The following is a 16,610-nucleotide window of genomic DNA, read 5'->3' on the forward strand; positions in this document are numbered from 1 at the left end:
TCATCAAACCCTCCCTGGGCTATAAAGCATCTTGTACTGTCAAAAGCATGGGAAAGTAATGATACACGCAGACAGGCACCAACCGCATAATTGGTCGGTCAAAACGTTAGGAGTCGCAAGGTGCTCTCCCACGAAGAGTGAAACAAAGACCCATCTGATGACACAGCAGATCTAGGAGGCAGAAAGACAGGTGCTAACAAAACCCTGCTCCTATCAGTGATGTGTGTGTGCAGGTACAGAGGAGAAGGGGAGGGAGGCCACACAAAGACATCTCAACGGGGCGTGGAAGCAGACAGGAATGCATACGCCAGTAAGAGGTGGAGCCTCTTTTCCTAAACCTATATATAAATACATCTCTATATATACATAAACTATAAACGCCGTTGTAAATATCTATGCAAACGTGTTTATTTTGTATATTCAAATAACTGTCAAATTGCACATTTTAAAATGCTGGCCCTTTTGTACAGGGGACATGGTAATGTACTGCTGCCCTGTAATTGACATCTAGGTGCATACCTGCAGAGGTCTATGCATCATGTGCTGGTTTATTAATCACGAGGGACGGTATAGGCACACACTTCCTCTCATCTCCGTCTTTATTTGCAGCACATTGTGTCCTAGCTGGTCAAACCGGGACGTACTCTGGTAACCTATACTTCCTTAAAAAACACGCATACTGAGACATCTGTGCTGGTACGTGTGGCTTTGATTGAAAATGCCCTGATCAGGAACACTGCAGGCCGATGCATGATTCAAATCAAACACCTTTAAAAAAAAAAACATGTAATAGATATGCGAAACTAATTCCTTATGAAAAACGTGAGGCGAGAAGGAGAAGCCGCTATGTGTGGAAGATGCACATGAATATGCGTTTTGACTGCCTGCCTCGCTTCTCCACCTTAAAAGACGCCACCCGCCGTCATCCCCCCTCGCCGCCTCCCAGCCCGTCAAACCCTCTTCAGATCACCTGATTTCTGTGCAGCCATTTTGTCTCTGGGAGTGAAGTACAATATCGCATAAACCGGAATAAGAAGAAAAGCCGACAGAAGAAAAGGAGCCCAGACGCGTCCACTTGACGGGACAGACACCCAGCCTAGCGATCAGAGCCAACCGGGGGCCGAGTCGGGGTTTCGGGCTGCGATCTGTGATGCCAACCGGGGGCGAAGCGCCGAGTTACTGATCCTCTCCCTCTCTCTCTCTCTCTCCTGTCTGTGGCAATTGTGCAAGGAAGAGGAGGACTTCTCTTTTCATCCCCAAAAGACAAAAACGCGTATTGGATATTTCCCCAGATCATTTCGGTATCGTTTCTTTCCCCCCTTCCCTGTTTGTTGGCGGTGGCGTAAATTCAAACTATTTGCAGCCACCCTGGGAGCCGTGCGGACAGTTTGTGTGATGTCTGTTTGTGGACGTCTGGGAGAGTTAATATCGGAAAAGGCACTTTGACAGTTTTTAAGTTTAATTTACGTTACTCGAATTCAAATTCTATGTATGCTGTTTTTTCGGACTCCCTTTTATTTTGCCTGCAAGTATTAACGGAACCGCATGTGTCCTCCTCGCACTGTTTGTCCGTTGACGTTTAGGTTTTGGTTAACCAGCTGCGCTGTCAGGATTGATACTTAAAAAAACCACCAACAACAACATAATATTTTTTCATACATCTTTACGTCTTGTAGAATACTATTTATTTAATTGGAAACCTGTCTGATCAAATAAAAAAATGTCGGGCCAGTCTATAACGGATAGGATCGCCGCCGCACAGCACAGCATGACTGGATCAGCCATCAGCAAAGCCGTCTGCAAGGCCACAACACACGAAGTCAGTGGTCCCAAAAAAAAACATCTGGACTGTAAGTATAATGCACTGTAATGTGTTCCCTTGTCCCTAAGTTATGTCGTCCCCCCACCTCCCATAATCCTGCATCATAAAACATGATGTCTCTCGGTGTGTGTCAACGTTAATATTATGTTACTAACTTCCTGTGTTTGTCCTCACTGTGCTTATTGGCAACCCTGCCTGGACCACTCGTGTTAAGTTATGTCGGGTTGCTTATTTGCAGGGTCAAGGTTTAAATGAGTCGCGTTTGTGTTGTCCGCAGTTCTGCGCTGCTCCACCAATGGGATCGGTGGGATTGTGCAGCTCTGCGCAGAACTGCGGAAATCTGCGCAACGAGAAGGCGACCACGGCTGATCCCCTGCATTTAGTTTTGGGGGGTTGATTTATTATTTACCGGGTCAAGGCTTAGACTAGAAATGAACGGACTCGTAGTACGACACGGGTGTTCTTGAAAACTGGTGGCCGAGACGTGAATCGTCCTTCTGTTCAGATGTCAGTCATTATTTGGTTTATATGAGAGACACACACACACACACACACACACACACACACACACATATGCATCAAATATAATTCGTCATAAGTCTTATGATAACCGTTTCATAGTTATGACTGAGCATTGATAACCCAGGCGCTTTTTATCTTCCTTGACACATTGTAACGTTTGAATCTAGCATTATGTGTGTCTACTGTTAAACGGCACCTAGCTGTCAGTGTCAGGGTTTTGAGTGTGTGTGTGTGTGTGTGTGTGTGGGTGGTTTTAACAGCAAATATTAACAGAACAGAAAGGCAACCCCCCCCCAACACACACACACACACACACACACACACACACACACACACACACACACCATTCCTGGCTGTGCAACCAGGTCAAAGGGTTTATTAAGCTGGCAGTCTAGTATGCATAATGCTGTATCTACATTTTATTAACCTGGGGGTCAGGGCAGCCACAGGTCAGTCAATTACAACCGGCTTTCTAGCAGTGTGCTTCATCTTTGCCGTGGAGAATTTTCCAAATTAGACAAGTTCAATATCTCCACATTAGCTGGCTTGCCTGCTGTGCAAGCGCTGTGAACAGTGGTGGTGTGATGTTAACACCGCTCACCTGTACTGTGCTCCACATCACCCTGCTGAACATACAACCTGAACTTGAAACCCAAGACTGATGATTGAGCCATTGCACCTTTTTTTTTTTTTTTTTGTGATATTGGAAAGGAAAATGCAAGTTTTAAAGTACATTTTCCCCACATTTTTTTTTAAGGTTTCTTAAGAAATAGACTGTGTGGCAATTTTCCTGTGTTAGGCTGTTGCTTTGCAATCAGTGACTGTTATTTTATTTTAAATAAATAGCTATATGAGGTATATAGTGGAATTACTGATTTGAAGAAAAAAAAAGTGGGCGGGAGTAACTTAAACCTCAGGGTGTCTACCTGTGCCTTTTCCTCCACCCTGCGACAGTCTGTCTCTGTGATAATGACGTTGCTGCCTTACCCCGCTGTCTTGTGTCATTGCTCTGTAGATGAGTTATGTGAGGGCAGTGCAATATATTGTCAGTTTGCTGATGACCCAGTGCATCTGCATGGCAGGTAAAATGCCAGACTTTCCAATTGCTGGAGATGTCTGCCATTGATGAAGAGGAGGGCTGCAGCAGGTTTCATTGCTTTTATCTGAATCGGTGGTCACGTGTTCTTGACTTGAAATCTGTTGTTGCTTTGAAGCACTAAACTGATTAAACAGAAAACAATCGGGTTTATTTTACTTTAGATGAATGTCAAGGCAGAGCACCCCCCCACAAAACTGCAAAAAAGGTCTCAGCCTTTTAAAGTCCCCAATATCTGAAATATAAACAAATCCCAGGAGGCAGTGGGCCAGGTGATGTGTAGAACTGGCAGTGGCAGCAGAGGGGTGAAGTGAGGATGTTCCATGTGTGAGTGGGTGAGTGAGGGAGTGTGCCTTGAGCCAGTGCTTACGTGGTGCTGGAGGAAAGCAGTCCCTGCTCGAGCTGCTGGTTGAGAAATTCAGGTTATAGCAGAAGCCTTGGAGACTGAGTCACCCCATTGAAATGGCGTCCGTAAGTACTCTGCTAAGTGCTGAGGAAATGAAATTAAAAGGAAAAAACAAAACTCCTTGCCCTAGTGCTTTGCTAGGTTATGACTTTTAAAAGCCTGATGAATGGTGTAGGAGCTGGCGGGCCTGTAACTCTCCCCCGTGGGGATGCGCAGGCTTGCCTTGACCCTCTGTAGTTTTGTGACTACGGTATGGCAATAGATGACTTGTCAAAAATAACCACTTCGCTGTGGAGTGCTGCTGAAATTGCTGCATATGTTAAGGGGTTTGGTATGTGCGCGACACTGTCAATATTTACCCCTGGAGTTTAGCAGCAATTCAATCTTTAGATGTTCTGTGCCTTTGATACATTTGCACGACCTTAGGCTCTGACAAGATTTAGGCCCCTGTTCCCACTATGCCAGGTTGTAATTGTTTATTGAAGCTTATAGTTTTGCCTGGTTTAAAAAGCCCTCCCCAGCCCATCTTTCATTATTTCTTTTCTGTTGCCGGGTCTTTAATCCTAATGAGGTCAGCCTAACATAAGGAAATCTGTGGTTTCGTCTTGTACGTTAGATTTGTAAATAGTGGTTTTCGTTGCTGTAGAGAAACCGAGACCTTTCACGCCCCCCGGCTCATGGTAGCACTGTCCTGAGGAGCTTTCCAGGGGTGCCACAAACATGTCGTTGCATTCTCGTATTGCTCGTGCGTGATGGCGCATGTCCTCCACGAGAAAACGGCAGATCAGGTCAGTGTATGTGTGCAAGTCTTTGATTTACTGTAATCGACTTGTACAATGCAGATCATTAAATTTTTTTAGCCATGGAGTGTTTGCCCATTTCCTCCTCCCAATCTGAGTGTTTTTCTCATTAGCCTTTCTGTCTCGTACTCACCGACCACATGGGACAGATTGTAAGTGCAGTACTGGATCTTACCTGCTTTTTGCTCCTGGCTTGTGCTGTACAGTCAGGGTGGGGAGGGTGTTGTCAGTCTCCCTCTGGACCCCCCCTATAGCAGGGCTAAGTGTGCACACGTGCCTGATCACTTATTTCACAATAATAATAATAATAATAATAATAGTAATGGTAATAATAGTGAAAGAATGCTATGCAGTCTAGGCAAGCAGATTCCTGCAGCACAAGCCCATTGTTGAGCTCTAATACCATTTCCTCTTTCACTCTGCTTTGAGAAGCCGGTGCAGGTGCTGCTTTTATTTGTATTTTGTTGACGCAGCCTTTGCGTGAGAAATAGTTCAGGGTAGGACCTTGGGGCCGGCACAGAGTGAACGAAAGCAAACGGTGGGAAACGGAGCAAACAGGAAATAAGATAACGGGGAAAATACCCATGATGTCATCTTCTGTTTCGTAGATTGAAACGGCTGCTTGCGTCAGTCTGATAAGGAGGGGATCGGCACTGTCGTACAGTGGCACCAGGGCTTAAATTAGTAGTCTTCTATACTCCTTCCCACACTATCACTTTGCCAGTGCTGTGCAGTTAGTTAAACGGATTTGCAAGTGTAATGTTGACCTGAAGTGGCCGTTGCTGTCATTTGATTTAATTTGCAGCATGAATGTCCTCTTGACTGTGCATCAGTTGATTTTAGTCATTTGTTTTAGGTTTTTTTTTTTTTTTTTTTTTTAATTTACCATTTGTGTACGTGTATGCATTTGTGGATATGTGCATTTTAAGCATGCTCAGAAAGGCAGGAGTTAACAACCCGCTGTCAGATTAGCTGGGTGGTGGTGGTGTCCGCAGCCCCTGTCTCTGCCTTGTTGACACGTTTCCTGTCCCTGACCTTGTGCTGGAGTGCCTGGTTGCTCTCTCAGCAGGCAGTGCCGCTCAGGAGCACAGTAATTTGTTAATTAATCCAGTCAAGGTGGGAGACAGTTTGAAAACATTGCCTCCACTCTCGGGAGGTGGTGTTCCGAATAAATCTACTCGGAATCCCCCACCCCCACCCCCTGCACTAATATCAGTTTGGCAAATCCCGTGGAAGACGAACCGTAATGTTATTGGCACGCAGATTGAAGCTGCTACTCTGTATTCTCTGAGGAGTCTGCCCTCTCCATTAATGTCAATACGATTTCTGTTTTTCAGCGTGTACTATTTTTGTATTGGGTTAAATTATGAATAGAACAAAATTATTTAATAGTGCTCTCCCTGCTAGGCTTTTTTTGTATGACATAGGCACTACAAACCTTCCTCAAAATAGTTTTGTCCAGCTGCATGGAATGAAGCAAAATAGAATTACAAGTCCAAAGTTAATTTTGTCGTACTGAAACCATATTCCTTTCTTTCATTCCTTCCTTTTTATTTTATTCAGTGTTCTACCTGCATTTACGTGTACGCCATATTACTTTGTGGTTATTTTCGGACAAGGGAGTGACGGAGAGCTATTTAAAGCAACAAGAAAACTCCCAAGAATAAGCGGAGAGCCCTAGCTGTAGCACAGGAGGATGTGGTGGGGAGGGCATAGATGTAGCTGATGTCCATGATGCATTTATTTCTGCAGCTGCTATACTCTTGCCGATGCTTCCCCCTGTCCCAGAATGCCCCTACAGCATTTCTCAGCATTACTCGGTATATTCAATTTAAGTGATAGAGGCGTAGGTGATGACGTGATCTCTCTCTCCACTTGCTCCTGTCAAACTGAGTTATGGTGGCTTTGGTAACGTGATCGTGCTATGGGGTACTACAAAAACATGCTTCTACTATGTTTTTTTTTTAAATATATGTATGTTGCAATCTATCTATATCTTTCTCTCTCTCAATATATAGAGTATATATATATAGATTGCAACATTGATAGTCTGACATGTCCTGTACCCCCACTGTGGTGCTCACTTTATGTGGCTGGTATTTACATATTAAAGCATTTGTAATTTGATAAAAAAAAAAAAAAAGCTTAATTAGTCTTTGTCCCTGCTACAGCTGACCTGATCAGACAGTGGAAACCGTCCCATTCTCTTCAGTTCAAAGTATTTATATTTGGAACTGGGGGGGGTGCATCCTTTATGCTGTAAGATTCACCCCAGTTTTCTTCAATTTAATTAACAAGATGATCGATTTTGTTTAATGTGTAAAGGTAGGTGTTAGACTGCTTTCATGGTGAGAGTGGTCAAAGATGCTTCTGCATGTCTGTCTGCTGGGAAGAAAGAGAGAGCCCTTCTGGGTGTTCTGTTCGACATGCAGGGAATTGCCCCAGTGCACTGGAAATCTTATTTCCGTTCCCTCGTATGGCTGGTTGTGTTTAGGGATTATTTTACAGTCTCGCATGTTTGGAATTCCAGACTGCAAGGCTAGCAGACCTAAAGAACAAAAAAAACAAGAATCAAGTCTTCACTTTCATTTTAAATGTAGTGTGCACACACACACACTCCCTTTTCTAAAGAATCTCTGCTGAGAAAAGACCTCGCGATTATTGTAGTCACAGACGGTCTATCCCAGCATGGGCCTTGGAGGGTTTTTTGTGCCGATTTGTGCGATTACCCTGCAGTGAAAGTGACGAGTGACTAAACCGATTGCAGCGGGCAGAAAGTGGGCACAGTGACTGCCGAGTACCAGGAGCGGCTTGGGAGTCAGCAGGTCCGAGGCCGTACTATCGAGCTGCTCTTTCCGCAACAATGGACGCTTTCTTACCCAGGCATAAAATGACATCATGGGCTGTCCACGGGCCGCATGGTGTCGCTGAAGCAGGCATACAGAGCAAGGGTGCTATTGTTCTCTCGGTCACCAAGAAGCCAGTACTGCTGTGGAGGCACAAAGTTTGCTAGTCTTCCTCTGTTGGAGCTCTGGAAATGACACCCCCTACCAATCCCTCTTGCTGTGTCCATAGCTATTAAACATTAACAGGAAATCTATAACCGTTAGATTTACAGTGGCTAGTGGCCAGATGCATGGGCTTGTCAGCTTGGGTTTGTTTGGTGTGTGTGTGTGTGTTTGTGTGTGTGTGTACACGCACACATTGGCCAATTGGTTTAGTTTTGTGTCACGATTGCGCCTTTTCCTCCAGATAACTGTCCATCACTGGTTTGTGAATGATGATATCAGGAAGTGGTGTTTTACTTTTAAATACACGCATCTGCATATTAAAGTCTCGCTCTCTTCAGTCTCTCTGAGGGCCCGATCAACTTGTTATCTGAAGGGGGGGGGGTAGCAGGCATATAAATGAAGGCAGGAGGCAGAAGGCAGTTTCTTTGATTTGATGAAGGTGCCAGCAATAAACTATAATATCAAACCCCAGAGTCAATGCATTACATTCTTTACAAACTTGGCAATAGAAATTTCCCTCTTTCATACATCCGCTAGACCAAATACCAGTCCGCAGCTCGTTTCATCCTGCACCCCTATCACTTTCCCCAAATCCCCCTGGAAAAAAAAAACAAACATCTCCTGTGCTCTGTATTGGTATTGTATTTCTTCTTGGTAGTTACAAAAAAAAAAAACTTAATCCTCTTTGTCTGAGTGCACATGTGAGTGTTTTATACGCAGTATAATGTGTGTTGGTTGTAGAGTTCATGTATATGTGTATCAGTCCGCAATACTATACACCCACAGATAGCCGGGCTGCAGTGTGAGAAGGTTTGGGAACCGCTGCTGCCAACAATCTAAATCATGCCTTTAATCAAGAGTGTGGCCTTCAGCAGTCCCACAGGCCCTGGGCTGTAGTTGATAGAGATTCTCCCTGTCCTTCCACCTGTGAAAACTCTCTGCTGCGGCAGGCCTGCCCTGTTGTACTTCCAGAAGCAGGGTCATAGTCTCTCTCCAGCCCTAGGAATCATTAACATTCTTTTTATTGCTTTTTTATTAGCAGATGCCCTTATCGAGGGTGACTTAGGAAATATTCTAAAGCATTAAAGTGCAGTAATACAATCTGTACAAAATACTATTATAATGAGCTAACTTGGTCCAGTTGAACTGCTGAGTTGAAGTCATAGCACGTGGAAGCGAAACTGAAACTGCCCCTCTGCATTGCGGCTGGCTCTGACCTGTCACCCCTCTGCTGTCCTTTGCAGACCTGATCCACTGTACCAACGAGATGAATGTCAACATCCCCCAGCTGGCCGACACACTCTTCGAGAGGACTGCCAACAGCAGCTGGGTGGTCGTGTTCAAAGCGCTCATCACAACTCACCATCTCATGATGTATGGCAACGAGGTAAGCAGTCTGTGTGTCTGTTCAATGGGGTGTGGAAGAGAGGGAGCAAGACACAGACATTGCAAGAGTTCACCTGCATGCCTCCATCTTATCTAAATTTAAATCAATTCATCAAAATTTAAGGATGGAGCCAAGTGCATTGATTTGGCCCGTGCCAATCACAGGGCAGTGGCAAGGGGGGGGTGTTTGGTGTGACGCCGCAGACATTAGATGGAAACAGTGCAGCCACCTGTTGACCAAGGGGGTGGCCTTATCATTATTTAGTCCAGCAGGGGCTCGTTGGGGAAGATAACGGGTGGGAAACTATAAAGGGCCCGAACCTCCTCACTGGGGTACAGTGGGACAGAGACCGAGAGAGAGAGGGAGATACACATGGAGCAGCACCCTGGGGATGTTTGTAGGGAGAGACGGAGAGGTGTCTGCAGGGGCAGTGCTGGCTATCTGGTGCTGGGGTGCAGAGATACTGGAGAGCGCGCCTGAGGGGCGGCGCAAGGAGGCAGTGATAATCTGGGCGCAGTGTCCCTGCAGGGCTGGTGCGCACTGGGGGCGCTGAGATAAAACGCTGGGGTCTGGGAGTGGTGAGGAGCAGCACAGTCTCGTGGCAGAGAAATCGAGCAAAGCAGGAAAGAAAGCAAAAGTCTTCATGACATTGCGGATATATTAGGATTCCTTTCAGAATTAAAAATAAGTTTCAGTTGTTGAGAGTGTTACGAACTTCGGCATGTGGCCTGGCAGTCCGAGCCCTTGCACTTTGTGCGAGGTAAAGATGTCCTTGCATCCCTTCCCCTTCAGCTTTTCAGTTTCCTGTTACAGAATCTATAAACCAGCCCAAGGAAAAAGAAAAAAGAAATCCAAGACAGAAGGAAGTAATAGCAGCTAAACTTCCACACACGTTACACTCCTTTAACTCGGGGACAGTCCCTTCTAATTTTCTATTAGGGGACAAAACCTTCATGTGTGAGTTGTGCCATTATGTTGCTGACAATCAGGCACCACTGAGGAGCTCTGGACACCTGACTAAAAGCCCTGTATTCCTTATTTACAGGCCTCTCCATTATAAATCACTTGCTATCTTTGTGGAGATGGAGCTTGGGGTGGGGGGGGTCATATAGAAAGTTTGTCGGCTGATTTGAGATGGGAAAAGCTGCAGCGCGTGTGCAAGCTCGCCTCTGCGGCAGGGCGTCGCCGGGCTGAGGGAGAGCTCTCGTCTCTTAGTCAGGTTAAAGGTGCGGTTTCACTGGGCTGCAGCATTGTTGTCAAGCCTTCCTTGACAAGAATGTTTACATGGCAATATGAACAAAATGAAGCAGAAAGCACTTAATAATTGCCCCCATTCATAAACCCGTGGGAGTATGTGTGGACATGGACGTTGGCAGCTTGCTTCCGGAATGTGAATCCCCTAAATTTGTGAAAAGTCATCCATGGTAGAGTTGGGAGGGAGGGCTCGTGTTAGGACAGCCTTCAGCCTGCCTGTGCTGCCAGGGGGATTCCCAGCATCCCGCTCAGCTCTGGCCACGTCAAAATAAAGAACAACAAAAAGTTTGCTTTCCTATCAATTTTTTTTGTTTAATACATTTTTAAATGTATTTTTATATCATCTTCTCGGGATGTGTGAATGGAGCATTTTGCAGTGGCCTGTCTTATCGTTTCACAAGAAGCAGTCAACCTTTTTGTGTGTTCTGGCTCAAGATTCCTGATATTTAACCATTTAAACATCTACAAGTATCTGTGTCTGTGAGTCCCTTAAGTAACTCCCCCCACTCCTCTTGAGGGTTCATTGAATCTGCACAGTGGCTCTACATCAGTCGCACATGGCCAAGCATTTGCCCACTCCTGGCACTGAGGAAGAGTGCCTGGCTGTGTGACTGTGCATTACAATACACTGCCAGAAGCACATCAAAAGGAGTGATTTAATAAGATCAGTTTTACTGTATGGTATTTACAGTGTATGTGTGTGTGGGTGGGTGGGTGAGATTCTTAATGCTTGTTTTACACCCTTATTGGTGCATTTTGTTTTTGTCAGCTTAATTTTGATCTGCAGTTACTGTAAGTGACCACTATTTGTTTTTGATTGTCCGTTCTATATACTATACTATACCATATAAGCATGTTTTGTTGATGTGTTGCTGTGGACTGTGTAATGTAATCATCTCTGATTGCATTGTCAATTTCTCTGCCTCGTGGCAAAGCGGATTGCATTTCAAGCAGCACTGAAGTCCAGTCTCTGTCTTTGCGGTATTCGGCAAGACAATGCATTTTTCTATATGTGTATTTATTTATTTCCCCTCCACAGCGATTTATCCAGTACTTGGCTTCCAGGAACACTCTCTTCAATTTGAACAACTTCCTGGACAAGGGGGCATTGCAAGGTAGGCTGGTTGGCTTTTGTTACAAGCATTCACTCACTCACTCTAACCTAAGCAGATTGGGCAGGTGCTTTCCTTAGATCTGTCCGGCTGCCCACCCCCCCAACATTTTCCATCTCCAAATTTGTTCCACTCAGTCGTCAGTCAGCAAAGATTGTTATTTTATTTTTAAACAAAACATGTATTTTTTTGGTGGGGAGGGGGGGCTGTTTGGGAGATTTCCCTGAAAGTGGAAGTTATAGGCAGTTATAAGTGGGAGGTGCACTGGCCAGAGACGCATGCCTGGGGTTCAAACCAGGTTGTTTAGCTCAGACTGCGAGCGAGAGGCAGAATGACGACTGTGACATCTCTATAGCACTGGCGTCACGGAAGAGCCCCCGACTGTAATCGGAGAGGCAGCTCAGTCTGCCAAATTATTTACAGTGTTGTTAGAATAGACACGGAGAGACTAAGAGATCTAGAACCCATAACACATCTTTTTGTTTTCAAAAGGAATATTGAGTCCTCTCATGCTACAAACTCCAACTGAAACATGAGGACTCGTGCTTGATGCGCACTGATAAAAAGCTATTTCCTTACGAGGACTGAAACGGCTGTAAACATATTGTACTGTACAGTTGTTTTGTGTGTGGAAATTTTTATTGTATTTTTTAAAGTAGCCCAGAATGTCAACTGCCCTTGCATGCATTGCTTGTATCTGTCCTTCACAGGAAAACATTTTATTTGAAAGTGGGAACCAAATGGGATAGCTGAGAGAAGAGCAGCATTTACATTTGAATTGGTCATCCTTTAGATTCAATGATCAATTTCTTCGTGCTTTTATTTATTTTTATTTATAAAACAAAAATCATTGTAGGTTGTTAACCACTGTTGTTTCACCCTGGAGTTTAAATACCGCGAGTTATGATAATTCCCTTTAAGTCTTATATCTACTTTAAAGTATCAGTTATTGAGTTTTTTGTTTAAGTTTGAAACTGAATATTTTAATTCTTGTTTTGTCGTCTTTGCTTTGGCTTCCCTGTACAGGTTATGACATGTCTACATTCATCAGACGCTACAGCAGGTATCTCAATGAGAAGGCGCTCTCGTACAGGCTGGTCGCGGTGGACTTCACGAAGATGAAGAGAGGGTGAGGAGATGGGGGAGAGCAGGTTTTGGGGGGGGGGGGTAGCACAACAGCCATTTTAAACTGACTGAAACTGGGGGGAACCAAAAGAGAACGACCAATGAAAAAATAAACCTTTCATTGCTTTTGACTTTCTGAAATGATTTGAATGCTTCAGATAGTCTTTGCCAGTCTGAGTGGCCTGAGTTTGTGTTCACGTGTGTGTGGACATGCAGTGTTTGGGGGTTAAGGCAGAGGTCCTGACCTTGTTGACCATTTTCTTGCCTCCCCAGGATCGATGGAGTGATGCGCACCATGAGCACCGAGAAGCTCATCAAGACTCTGCCTATCATTCAGAACCAGCTGGATGCTCTGCTCGACTTTGAGGTACGCCCTCTAACCCTCTCCCCAAAGGTTCAAATTCAAATTTATTGGCAGGAAAAGTTTACACAAGTTTTGCCAAAGTATTTACAAATACAGTAAAGAGGGACGAAATAAAACAACTTTACAGATTATCTCTCCTTTCTGATTTTTTTTTCTTTTTTTTCTTTTGTAGTCTCAGGCTGTTTGTTTAAAATATGCCTGGCTTTGTGAAGGAAAGGTAGTTTGTTCTCTGCAAGGATTCCTTCTCTTCTCAATGAATGCACAATCAGTGTTGCTACTTGTGCTGACTTACCTTCCTGCCTCTTGCCCCCCGCCTCCCCTGCTGCAGGCCAATCCCAATGAGCTGACCAATGGAGTGATCAATGCTGCCTTCATGCTGCTTTTCAAAGACTCCATCCGCCTCTTCGCAGCCTACAATGAGGGAGTCATCAACCTGCTGGGTAAGGGAGGGCTGCTCTCAGCTGGCCACAGTGTACTGCCTGGGTGTATTAAGGTTGTGCAGAGGAGAGATCATGGGGGAGATGTATAGGGCCTTGATGACTTAGTGTCTTTAGTGGGTGACCTACAGTGTGCATTAGTTTCCCTTTGTTTGGAATGTGAGCTAAATTAGGTTTATTATTATTATGGTGCTGAAGTAAAGTTAAGATTTTTAATGCAAAGTTTAAGTAAATCTCTGCCTGCTTCTCTAGATGTGTCTGGTGGTAACTGTTCCCTGACTCGCAGAGCAGAGAGTCCAAGAGTCGTGTACACGTTTGACAATGATCGTAGTGTGCTGCATGTGTCCTGTCCGTTAGCGTCCTTTCTCAAATAAACATTTTCGCTATTAAAAGGCACAAAATGAAGTGCTCAGTCAATCAGTTGGTTTAGTAACCATGGCGTGCAGTGCTGTCTTGTGAGCTCGATTCCAGCACAGCTTGCGTCACTCTTTCCAGGAAGTGTGTCCCCGGTGAGTGATGAACCTTCTCATCAACTGTAGGCTGCAGGACGGTCCTGTGGTGCATGGCAGTGAGCAGATTGTGTTTGATTGTTTGTAATGTTCTTGTTTTTATTTCTTCAAGAGAAATATTTTGATATGAAGAAGAACCAGTGCAAAGAGGCCCTGGACATTTATAAGAAATTTCTCTACAGGATGACCAAGCTCTCGGAGTTTCTCAAAGTGGCTGAGGTAGAGTTGACCTTGTTTTGTAACATGCCGACTTGTCTGTACAGGGCTGGTGCAGCACTGTCTATCAGGGCTTCTCTCTCTCTGTCTTTCTCTCCCTCCCTCCCTTTCTGTTTTTCTCTCTCCCTCCCCTTTCTCGGCGCATCCAGCTTCCACACATTCATACTCAAGGTGCCATAGTGGCATCCGAACACTTTAAATCCATCTTGGCAAACAGTCTCAATTCAGATCTGTCCATTCCTGTCATTCTCACCACAAGCATTCATTGTGTTCCACCAACAACGCTCCCCCCTCAACCGCTCCTCCCCCCTCTGAACCATCACACCTGCCGATCGATTTTCCAGAGAAATGGAACCCCCCTCCCCCTCCACAATCTGTTCCGTTGGATCGAGCTGTTTTTCGTCTGAAAGACACCCTTTATTGGAGAGACTGTGCACGTATAGTAACACTGGCATGTACTGTAGGCTGAGAGCAAGGCCTTGGGGATCTTCTTGCCTTCCACAAGGATCATGTGATTCCCCAACTTGTTTCCTATTATTGGATTTTGACCATACACATCTGACTTATAGACGCCTCTACGGCATTTTCACTGAGCCTCCAACTTCTGTGAAATTAGTCCTCCTTTCCATGAAGTGCATTTCAAAATCTAGAGGTGCCGTGCAGCCTCCCCTGGGCTGGGCACCAGGACCGTGTAGATATTGCTTCCATGGGGGCAGCGTAGCAAGAATAAAACTAAAAAAACAGAAGTGATCTTATCCTGGGAATCTAGAGCATGATTTTGGGTTGCACCATTCTTTCCAACCTTAATAGATGTATTAATATGTTTAGATGTATAGCCTATATACGTATACATGTATGTACGTATATATAAACATTTCTTCAGAGGATTGTTACATTATAATTATATAGTATAAATAAATATTCATTGAGGATGCTCAATGGTAATATTTATAAGCTGGATTTAAATATTTACATCCCAGTGTTGCTATACGTTGGGGGAAATGCTGGAATGCCTTGATGCGGGCGTGATTTAGTGGCGAATGCTGGCGCGACCTGATGGATGATGAGGTGCCTGTGCAGGTCCTTTGCGTTGTGCAGCGTGTCTGATGCCTGTAGCCCTGCACTGCATGGATTAATGGTTAATTTATGTGCCCACTCTCCTGCTCGGAGATGAACTGGCTGTCTAACGGACCCGATATCACAGCAGTGTGTGAGATCCCATACAAAAGCAGCACACCGCCTGTCAGTCTAGACAACCACTCGTTTAATCGACTGATTTATGTTTTTACCTGTTTGTTTATTGAGTTTTCCGGAGCTCTCGCAGTCACAAACCTTTTATTTTTATTTAGTTAGTTATTTTTAAATTTCCGCCTTTAGAAATGCGCATCTTTCTCTCTTTATTTGTTTTCACCTTATTTTCTCTCTCCTTCTCTTTCTTCTATTTTCTGTTTTCCGCCACGAAAAAAAAAAAAAAGCCTGGCCCCTGCTGGCCTTCAGAGCATTCTCTCCCACATTAGAGCCTGAGAGGCAGCCTGCTCTGTTCTTCCAGGTGGATCCGATCCTAAGGCAGGGCGCAGCCGGGCATATTCTCGGCTGGGCTGAAAGATATATGAGCCCTGTGCCCTGAATGTTGGGAGTGATCACCTACTTCCACGGGCTACCCAGTCCGTTTGAATCGGCGCGAAAAACTAAAATAACCCCACAGCCAACTGCATGCTGGTAGCAAGACTGTAGCTCAGACTTGGCTTGGCTGAATGAATTGAAGTAAAAATGGATCCCTGGGACTGGAATGACAGGGAAGTGCACGTTCTCACAGTACTCCTGTCACTGAAGATGATTTATATAGACATCTATGCTACCATCCTGTTTATGGACTATATTTGTTTACATTCCAGAACTCCACAGTGCTGTGTACTATGTTTGTGTAGGAGGGGGTTGGGGAAAACTATAACCTTGCTATGATGTCTGTGAACTTGTTTTTATTTTTAGTTGGGTGGGGAGGGGTGAAAACCAAAGTAGACTGAGGTTGGCTAAAGCTACAGTCATATCTTGGTATACTTGCAGCAGAATGGTTTTGTACAACAAGCAAGAAAATAAATAAAATGTCTTTACCATGTGTGTTTTGTGCGGTTTGCCAAAATAAGCATAGATGAAAGTCCTTATTCAGATGTTTCACGTCTTGCGGTAACATGACTGCCATATACCACTATACCAGACCACAGTACTGCACCAGTCCAAGGCATTTAAATGTGCAATCCATTCCAGTCCAGTCTGTCTGTGCTAGCATGCCAAACCCTTTTTTCTGTTTTTACAATCACTGCATGGAGTAATGGGCCCTTTTGTTATATTTTCTTTTCTTATTCCCCTTTTGTTTTGTTTTTGTATTTTTTGTTTTGTTTTTGTTTTTGTGTTTTTTTTTTTTTGTGTGACACAGCAAGTTGGAATTGATCAGGGTGACATACCAGATCTTACTCAGGTCAGTGTGCATTTCATCTCAAATTTCTCCATGTGGCTTCATTCTAACGCTGTCATTCCCTACTCACCCTGCA

The 16,610-nt window shown here is 44.6% G+C and overlaps 1 protein-coding gene across 11 annotated transcripts in view; it reads left to right on the plus strand.

The window, feature by feature from the left end:
* The first annotated feature begins 949 nt into the window (after nucleotides 1-949).
* Nucleotides 950-16,610, plus strand: part of LOC136760027 (phosphatidylinositol-binding clathrin assembly protein) — a 31,094-nt gene continuing 15,433 nt past the window's right edge. For 4 of the 11 annotated variants that reach the window (XM_066715247.1, XM_066715250.1, XM_066715254.1 and 1 more), the window contains exons 1-8: nucleotides 957-1,850; nucleotides 8,902-9,044; nucleotides 11,338-11,413; nucleotides 12,437-12,539; nucleotides 12,809-12,902; nucleotides 13,228-13,339; nucleotides 13,958-14,064; nucleotides 16,496-16,537. In XM_066715247.1, coding sequence (XP_066571344.1) covers nucleotides 1,721-1,850; nucleotides 8,902-9,044; nucleotides 11,338-11,413; nucleotides 12,437-12,539; nucleotides 12,809-12,902; nucleotides 13,228-13,339; nucleotides 13,958-14,064; nucleotides 16,496-16,537 — 807 coding nt within the window. In that variant the 5' untranslated portion in view covers nucleotides 957-1,720. Of the gene's footprint in view, nucleotides 1,851-8,901; nucleotides 9,045-11,337; nucleotides 11,414-12,436; nucleotides 12,540-12,808; nucleotides 12,903-13,227; nucleotides 13,340-13,957; nucleotides 14,065-16,495; nucleotides 16,538-16,610 lie in introns of all 11 variants that reach the window. The other 7 variants (XM_066715248.1, XM_066715258.1, XM_066715256.1 and 4 more) reach the window with 4 other exon arrangements.

This window comes from Amia ocellicauda, chromosome 10 (assembly GCF_036373705.1).
Source record: "Amia ocellicauda isolate fAmiCal2 chromosome 10, fAmiCal2.hap1, whole genome shotgun sequence".
In the NCBI taxonomy this organism is placed as follows: domain Eukaryota; kingdom Metazoa; phylum Chordata; class Actinopteri; order Amiiformes; family Amiidae; genus Amia; species Amia ocellicauda.